We start from the raw sequence: 9,703 nt of genomic DNA, 5'->3' as shown, positions 1-9,703 counted from the left end.
AATTTCTCCAAAATTGGACGGTATTGCTCATTTTGGCTTGATTGTTCAAAATCGACCTGTTCAAGACAGTTCAATAACCGTTGCTATTTACTAAGATATATAATTGGCAAGTGAAATGTTAATTGAGTTGGTGAGTTGAGTATTGTTTTATAAAAAATAATAGATTAGGTACGGATCTATATATATATTTTTTAAAAAAATCTAACCTAATATATAAAAGTAGAGGTGCAAATGGATCGGATCGGGTTCTGAGTGATCCCGATCCGATTCAATTTTTTTTGTTCGGATTTTAATTTTGGACTCAGATCCAATCCGGTTGAAGATCGGATCGGATCTCGGGTTCACTTTTTTTTTTTTTTTTTACTTTTGGAAAAGAATTTGGGTCAATCTAATTTGTTCATATCATAATTATGAGGTGCCGGGTGACCCATGACTCGAAAAACTTGCAATTGACCTCCAGTCAGAACAGATGACCCATGACTTACTAAGGCAGTCTACAAGCCAAATGTCATGTCACACTACTTTTTATCTATATGACTGATTGGACGGAACTTGGTGTCTCCCAGCCCTCTCACGAGGACAAAAAAAATCCCAGACCTTCCAAAATCCAATTCCATTGCAGAAAACTGGCACATGACCCATATTCAGTTCAGTGTTCCCTCACTTTTCTCCTTCAAAAGTTAAAAGAAACAAAAACCAAAAAACAGTAGGAAAAAAAAAAGAGCCTGCTACCGAGACACCAGAGGTATCAACAGTATAATAGATCGAGAGAGAATCCTGACGGGCTGAGGTTTCTTTGGATCCTATGAATATATGCTTATTGTTATCCTTCCACGCTTGAACCCTACTCTCCACAAAAAAAAAAAAAAAAAACTCTCTTTTGCTTTTTCCCCCTCTCTCTCTCTCTTCGGGTCCATTCGAAACGAGTCGGATCCGTTCGGTAAACCCAGACTGGACTCAAAAAAAAATTCGGATCTAATTTTAGGATCCGATCTGGACCTACGGATCCTAAAATTCGGATCGGGTCACGGGTCGACCCGGCCCATTTACAGCCTTATATAAAAGTGTCGGATTTGGTTTAAGAATTTTCTTGCCCTATTCTTGAATTGATTTTGTCAGATAAAATAATCCGTTCTATATTGGAAACGTGTGCGTTTTCTGTTCATGCGAGGACCATTATTTTGGAGCGTCTTCAACTAGATATGGCTGAGCGAAACCTTCAAAGCTTCGCGTCCTGCATAACACTAACAAGGACGAGAATCTTCAGTTTCTCTGCATAAAGGCTACTGACACCGTTACAACCTCAAGCAGCATGGTACCTACTTACTGCGTTGTAACCTAAACGGTGGGACCGGTTCTCAGAATTTGGTCTTATATAACTGGCATCAACACGCATTCTAATCCATCGGGCACCAAGCAGGAATCACTACGTTTGTCTTGCGTCCTCGTCGGAGGTATTGAAGGAACGGATTACTCGATACGTCAGCCCAGAATTTTCATCTCCTACAGCAAAATCGGGGCGTTTGGGATTCCTTGGACATGAAAATTATTTGGTTAGTTCAATGCGAGCGTGTTCCTCTTTCATATATATCTTCACTGCTAGCAGGCAGAAATAATAGGCAAAGATCTGGTAAATAACCTTGTGATGAGGTTAAAACTTGAACATTTCTTTTGAGGTTCGCATGTTTAAATGGATTATAGATACATCCGGTAACAGGGAAATGACAGCTCCCATATTTTATTCATGCAGGAGCTTCGAAAGCCTCAATGCAAACCGAAGCTCCCTCGGTGAATGCCCTTCACTGCCCAACTCGAAGGTTTTACGCCATCATTCCATCAATTACAATGTTTCAGTGCTGTACAGGTTTATATAGCCGTGTAAACTAAAGCATCCGGAGCTACAGACTTACGCAGCGCAGGAAGGGCACAGTTGCCTCTCGCACGCTGTGTTAAAGCCATTAGAAATTTTCAATCATAATCCCAGTAACCGGGGGAGAAAAAAAAGAGATTAATGAGATTTTTGTTCTGCCTGCACCTTTATCTGCTCTTCATCTACTTACCTGCTTCTTGGATAATTCTCAAATCATGTCTGACAAAATTACTCAGCAACATATAAAATTGTATGCCATGTAAAATTTTTAAGAACATCTAATCTTCCATCATCGTCAAATTGCTCAAAAGCTGGATTTTTTTAAAAACAAGAATAATTGGCGGCCCTTCATCTTTTCTTTTCAACGGGTATCCACCCAACAAAATTTTCTGCATGTGAAAATATTTCCTGTGGTAAGAATTACAAGCTTCCCCTGAGCATGCATACAGAAGGGAAAAATATATTACATCACTGAAACCTAAACTACTATTATACATGCATGAGCACCCAATGACCACATCCATTCCCGTCCCTTTTCCTGTGCCTACCACATAGTGCTGCCCTGTCCTAACTGGCCCATCCTTGAAAACCTGGATGCACATAATGTGCGCGGCCAGTCATCAGATCAAACTGATCCTGCTTGTAACAAGAATCAGGATCCAGATGGCATTTGGGACCAAAGGCTTCAGACATTCACCACTTGTTACATGCATCATCCGATGTCTATGATATCCAGCAGTGATCCAGGATCCTCAAGATCACCAAGAAAGTTAGGGTCATATTCGTGCGGAACAAGTTCAAAGCCTTCGGTTTCTCGCGGCAGTGCATCCATGGCAGGGAGCCAAGAATAGTCACTCCCAGAATCCAAAATGAGGTGAGGCAAGCTGTAGCTCTCGAGGGGAGGAGTTTGCCTAGATGATGGCAAGAGGGATTTGCCAATCAAACCTGAATCTTCATGTGGTTCTGTAGTCCTCTGAACTTTCGATTTTGGAGGCTTGGTTGAATCAGATGCAACTTTATGCTTGCCTAAAGACTGAGACTTTGAACCAGATTTGTATCTGATAATATCCGCTGGAGGAAAAGCTGGTAATGCCCATCCCAAACCTTCACCTTCGAAGCAAGCTCCTAAAGCCAGCCTACATTATATATCAAAAACAGAAACAAATGTCAGATTTTTCTCTCCAAAAATGCTTAGCTTCAAGATGTAGAAAGCTTTATCCCTGTATATGTAGAAAATCATGTCAAAAAATGCAAGGCAAAGGGTATCAATCTTGATGTCGGACTCGGTTACAATGCTGCCTTTCTAAACTTCAGTAAGAACCCTCCATTTACCTCAAATTCAGTGCTGTTGTCTAGAGATGGGAGTGTTCGATGAGATCATATCATCACTTATTTTTTCTGACATTTAAAAAGAAAAACAAAATTCTTGCAGCTCCCTCCCTCCTCTTTTACAGTGAAAATAACTAAAATTTGATGCATATGTGTCCCATTAAGGCACAAGGCAAAAAGAAACATCTTAAGCAAGCTCTCTGTGGTACATGTTTACCACTTCCTTCACCGCGAGTGTCAAGTGTTTTTGAGAAGCCTCACTTTCAGTTGTACAACGAAGCAAGACTCACATAAGCCTTTCCAGATAATGCAACAGACTTCATGAAAAAGACTACCCATATCAAGAAATTCTATGCAAAATCAGTTTAAGTGTTAAAAGTGGAAGCTGACCTAGATTTTTCGATAACTAGCAATTAAAATGCACAATACACTCAACAAATTCAAAAGGAGAAATCTATGGTAGCCCTGAGATCTTATTAAATGATTAAATGTTCAGGATAAGGTATTTACATTGTCAATGAAGTTGAGTATTTCATCAAATGTTTTCTGTTTTCGCAGATGTTTGTAATCCCATTACTTTCAAACTCAAGTGATTCAATAAAGAGCAGTACTTGATGGATGGCTCCTACTCTGTCAACTAATTATTAAGAACTATGCTATCAGACTTCTTGAACAATGTAGATTATAACATTCTGTGCAATAAATATGTCCGAATCAGGAACACTTGATGGTTTTTATAACCTATTCGATGAACAAAACATTTAGGACCATATTTTTCCTAACATTTATCACCTTTTGTGTGATAAATATGTTATATGCACCCAATTTGCATCCCTAAAACATTATTTGCAGAGAGCTGCAAGGAAGAGGAATGCTTTTATTCAAAATGTTTCTAGAGGATTCTTAGTTCATGGGAAGCGTCAGCCATTCTTCATATGCAGTAGGGATATACGAGGGCAGAACAACTAAATGTTCAAAAGCTATATAGATGTAACAGTATGTTCCTGCTTACCTGAAGCGGTTCTCAGCAGTTCTGCAAGAAGATTCTGCTAGCAAAAATCGTTCAGGAGGTACATTGTCTTCTTGTCGAGGTTCTGGGCCACGTATTGACACAGTAATTGATGATGGAAAAGCAGTGTCATGATTAACTTGGTCCATGGCGAAATTCAATGTTAGATCCAACTGATCAACTATAGAACAAGCCTCTGGCTGACCGGACAGAACTACCGGTTCTTCTTGATGTTCCCTATAAGAATCAGTAATGGCTGTCATCACTAGCTTGCTGCTCTGTCTCAAATTTGCCAGCTTCATCTTTTCAGTTGGTCTTCTCGAATTCTTCCCAGACGAGTCGATGGCAAGCCTGCTCGAAGATGGCATGTTTTGACAGCGCTCAATACGACATTTTGCTCTCCATACAGAAGAAAGTATTGCAATAAAATGTTTCTGAAGAAGCAATTCATTATCAGGCAGCTCACTTGTCACATTGACCAATGCATGAACTTGATCCTGCCACACAATGAACCCTAGTCACTTTTTCAGGTCGTGTACTTCAGAAGGCTTGAACATGATCACAAGGTCCCCACACGAATATTAACCAAAACATTACTTAAATTGTCAACAGAAATTAAAAGTAAGAGCAGCATGTTTTAAACAAATTTGGGACATTTAATCAGAAGCAACTAACAACATATCTGCCACTTATTCGAATGCACAAATATAGGGAACCTCTAATAAACTATACTAGTCCTAAAATAAGAACTAACATGGAGAATAAGAAATCGACCGCTTACCCTAATTTACAAATGGTGTTAACCATGGCGTGATGCCAAATATGTAACTAAAACCCAAATTTTAAGCTACATAAAAAATAATTAAAATACTTAATTCAGAATGGAATTACAAGAGAGGATATCAAGAATTTCCCTGCTAACTTTTCCTAACCTCTACCATATTTTTCGTACCTAATAAAGCATCCAGTTGCCTTTCAATTGCAAACTAGTATATAACTATCAGAATTTTGCCTCTTAAATCACCTTCTGATAGTAAATTAGTAAGACACATTGTGACAGTCCATCAAAGTGCATATATAGAAATGTTTAACTGAAATGAGATCAAAATTTTGATAAAAGTGTACTAATTCTGCAGGCAAAGGATATATCGTCACAAACTGAATCCCATAGATATGTCTTACCTGAACAAAGAACTTCAAAAGGAAATAAAATAAAATATATACTCAAATTGTGAGAGACAAAGTGCAACTCTAACTGGGCCTAGTTGTGGACGTTGGAAGTTTTCGTTAAAAAATGTAGGAAAGACCTCTTATTTACTATAAATATCATGAACAAGAGTGAAAACACAGGTTTTACAAATTGTATGCTACCATCATAAACTGATGAACAAACAGCATCCTTCACAGGAAAGGGATTCAATCAGTAGACATTAACATTCCTATTACATATACTAAAACTAATTTATTCATCAAGGAGTATAACAAAAAATTGCTTAGTCTTCCACTTTCCCTCTTATAACAATTCCTTAGGTTCACCTATATGTCAGAGAAATCCATTTTTTCCTCATTCAAATGAAAGTGAGCCTCAAAAATAATAGATCTGCAACATTCACATTCTCGACATCAGAAGACTACTAAACATAATTTCCACTGCAGGATAAGACTGATTTAATATCATTTACCAATTACCAATTGCCACCAACGATATCAAAAACATAATGCTTTGTAAACCGATCATATAGCAAATCTTGTTCATGATTACACTAGAAAAGACCTATAACTTGAGAAATCACCAAGGAGAGACTTTCTACTTAGCTTGCTCAACTGGGAGGTAAGTAGGTTAGATTCAAGCCTGACCAGTACTGATCAAATATGGACCTGATCTCTACCCAAAGTCGAGAGATATGGGTTGTATCTGGGTCAAAACTTGTTCTATTAAAGCATACATCTCACAAAAATCAATAGAACTCTGATAACACCAACAAACCCAATCAAACCGAACAAAAATTAATTCATAGATTAGTCTAGCCTTGTGCTCTTAAAACACATCAGGACCTAAAACGAAAAGTCCAACATAATCAGACTCATTAATTCAATGTGTTGGATTTGGGTCCAAATCAAAATTTGAAGTACCAACCTATAAAAGCCTCTATCTATACTACATGCTGGTAGGTTGTTGCGTAGCTACATATCCCCCTAATAACCATAACATCTTATGCTGCATATTGACTTGTATCAATGTGTATCAAAGTGATATTCATTGCTCCATGGTAATAAGCAGCAACTAAGGCTTGTATTTTTTATCTCAAATTTGAAATTTGGCCCAATGAGCAGCCATTGCTTAGAGCAATAGTAAAAGGCCGGGGACTGACAAGTGTAATGGCATAGGTTCGAGACCTAGGGCAGCCATCTTTTTGCGAAAAAATGACAAAGGTTAGTCTATCCCAGTTTGCCACTCCCAGACCTCCGGACTACCTGGACTATAATTGGGTAATGTTGACCATTGCTTTCTTCACAAATTTGATGTCTAGCTCAATTATACTGAAAAGTCTTGCATCTGTTTGGAAGAACAAAGACTCTTTCTAACTGAATTTAACTCAACATTTTCATGTTTGAGGATTTGAAGGCACACATTGCACATAGAATAATTAATTGCCGATCCATATGAAGACAAGGACTAGCATCATGGTAACCTTTAAGATCCTCACCTTACCACCAGTGAATAAGTTTTGATAATACTAGCATTATGCGTACAACACCTGGGAGATGTTAATGCATATAACAAATTACTCGAAGTAATGCAATACAAACATGATCACTCGATTCATCTTTTATTAGAAACTATGTTTATCAGTCTAAAATTATCCTGTTTTCCCAAAGAAATCAAAATTATATAATGTATCTTCACATGCCAATTGCAAATTCTGACATTAGCATATCCTTTTTTTTGTTGGTTTGCCAAGTCTTGGTCTAGATGAAAGCAAACTAAACGAAGGCGCATGTGGCTGCATCAATCAAAAAATTTTATTCCAAGACTTTCAAGAATACCAAATTATAACTCAATGACATCCAAAAGAGGATCATAAGACATAAGATGATCATACACTACAAGTAATCACGATGGAGATAATGCATCTCATAAATTTATCATCCTTCTATAGCATTATAAAAATGTGTAGGTTAAGGACTCCAGTAGGATTCTATTCTTCCATGTTATCAAGCATTTAAAGCATCTCCAAGGTCACTGTCAAGCAAAAGAATTCCATTTCTAGTAGAACCCAACAACTCTAACAGCGCCACTATACTTCACATTCATGTTTGGGGGCCCAAGAAAAGAGCGACTCCAGAGCAACAAATGAGACCTATCAAGGATACTAAAGAATAAAACTTGATATGACATTGAGATAAAAGATGGATCAAGTATTCAACCCAACTGAAAGGAGTAAGCTTTGGAATAAAGATACAGTTCAACATACAAATTATGGGTGTCAACGCATACATGATTTGCATAACTTAATAGCACTGCATATATAATATGAAACAAGGAATGAGATAGAGATGCATGTATGCCATTAAAATATCTGCAGCCCCATAGAGAAAACATCCCAGGATTGAAAAAAAGGAAAGATGGAAAAAGGATACCAAAAATTAATACTAAATCCATAATTCCACGTGGCCTTGAAACAAAAAGCAATGTCCTATTTGTCCCACAATTTACAACAGTTCCAAAAAATAGTTTACAATCTGATAAAATCACAAAACTACCACCTACTAGTTACTCCAAGGGTTTTACAAATATTAACTGATTTTAATGCCGTAAAAATATGAAAATAAGATGCTAATTACCTCGGTCACTTTTAGGAGAGCCTTTCCAGATCCGGAAGGGTTAATCTTTTCAGTGTTAGAAGTGTCCACTGCAGACATAACATATTTAAAGAATAATTCTCGAAACCTCTCACAACAATGGGCAGGATGGCGAAACCTCCCTCTGAAAAACCCACCACCAGGAATACCATAAAGTGTGTCACTCACAAGACTCCAATGCGCACCAAATTCATGTACAGTTGCACATAATATGGCATCCTCCTGGGATGACCAAGAATCTGGAGGGGGAAAGCAATCTTTTGACCAAACATGTCCCCTCTTTCTTAACCTTTCTGGCTTGACCACCATAACACGTTTTACTGGCATGTATGTGATTGAAATCCTGCCTCCTGTCTTAATTCTGTTTGCTGTTTTGAGATCAAGATCGTTAGCTCCCTCTCCAGATTTGATGTCTCTGGTTTCCACAAGTTTCTTAACTGCAGAGTTAGAATCTGCTGCAGAATTTTTCTCAGGAGCTTTCTTCATTTTTTTCAAGCATTTTCTTGAGCTCTTTTCTTCTGATGCAGCTATGGCCTTCTTACGCTTTTTTATAGGAGGTGAATGTGATGGTGACTCAGGACAGATGATCTCTGGAGAAAGAACCTTATAATCAGCAGGCATGGGATCTACTGGTGGTTCATGCACGATTTCTGATTCAGACGCTAGAGGTCCCTTCTTCAGCGACTTGAACTTTGTCTTCTTCAACTTCTTTTTCGACTTAGGCTTACGTTCAACTGCTGCCACATTCCTGTGCACGCTAAAAGGTTTGGTAAATCACAATTTAGATGTGGCACCAATTATCCTACAATGGGGCCACCAGAAAATACAAACAAACATCTAAAGCTCACATGATTATATTAAGCAAAAGAGTTACAAAATGTGTCCTAGTGTAAATTGCCAACTTGTTAAATTAATTACTTTTTGTATGGAGAACCAGCACGGAATTTGAAAATTGCAAATATAAGCTAGTAGCTAATCTGGAGTCATAAGAAGCATGACAATATTACACAGCAACCATATTCTTGCTTGATTTTTCCACAGAAAAAAACAAATAACTCAAGAAAGTGCAATTAAGCAACAATGTAAATTCAAAATCCAAAAACTGGAGTTCATAGAGTTACCTGATGGCATCGCAATTCTCATCATCTGCATCCCTTTTATCCTGAGCTTCACATTCTAGTTCTTCCATCAACTGCAAAATGATGCAAAGTGAAAAAACAGGCTCACTGCCAAAATTTGAGCAGCAACAGCAGTTAATTTGTACTGACAAACCTGGCGCTGAGTTAAAGCTTCAACATGTTGCCGGTATGCTGTAGTTGCAAAATCAGCATCCCATCCTGCGATTAGTGGAGCACTGATAAGTATCCCAATAGAGATAAATGAATCAAAATAAAGCAAGTAATCAGTAAAACTGGGACGGTAAAATATGGCCCCAAAATACTTGTTCCAACAAGAAATAATACGGAGACCTCACTTTGACATCAATAGAATGAAGTGATATATCAAATTGACTATAAATATAAAGTAGGTAATAGAATAGCAAAGGGTAAGTCTTAATACTAGATAGAATGATTAAAAGTAACAAGAGAACAACAGAGAAGAGCACACTGTCAGTTTTCGATAAAAGATTG

The 9,703-nt window shown here is 37.7% G+C and overlaps 1 protein-coding gene across 11 annotated transcripts in view; it reads right to left on the bottom strand.

Moving 5' to 3' along the window:
- Positions 1-2,135: 2,135 nt before the first annotated feature.
- Positions 2,136-9,703, bottom strand: part of LOC103720578 (protein PHOTOPERIOD-INDEPENDENT EARLY FLOWERING 1) — a 28,063-nt gene continuing 20,495 nt past the window's right edge. For 9 of the 11 annotated variants that reach the window (XM_039125277.1, XM_039125276.1, XM_039125275.1 and 6 more), the window contains 5 exons: positions 9,345-9,409; positions 9,194-9,264; positions 8,055-8,829; positions 4,212-4,705; positions 2,136-3,006 (listed from right to left, as the gene is read on the bottom strand). In XM_039125277.1, coding sequence (XP_038981205.1) covers positions 2,583-3,006; positions 4,212-4,705; positions 8,055-8,829; positions 9,194-9,264; positions 9,345-9,409 — 1,829 coding nt within the window. In that variant the 3' untranslated portion in view covers positions 2,136-2,582. The remainder of the gene's footprint in view (positions 3,007-4,211; positions 4,706-8,054; positions 8,830-9,193; positions 9,265-9,344; positions 9,410-9,703) is intronic. The other 2 variants (XM_039125280.1, XM_026809808.2) reach the window with 1 other exon arrangement.

Source organism: Phoenix dactylifera, chromosome 4 (genome assembly GCF_009389715.1).
Source record: "Phoenix dactylifera cultivar Barhee BC4 chromosome 4, palm_55x_up_171113_PBpolish2nd_filt_p, whole genome shotgun sequence".
Lineage (NCBI taxonomy): Eukaryota > Viridiplantae > Streptophyta > Magnoliopsida > Arecales > Arecaceae > Phoenix > Phoenix dactylifera.
Note: the sequence above shows the minus strand (reverse complement) of the source record. Positions and strands in the feature narration are given on the sequence as shown.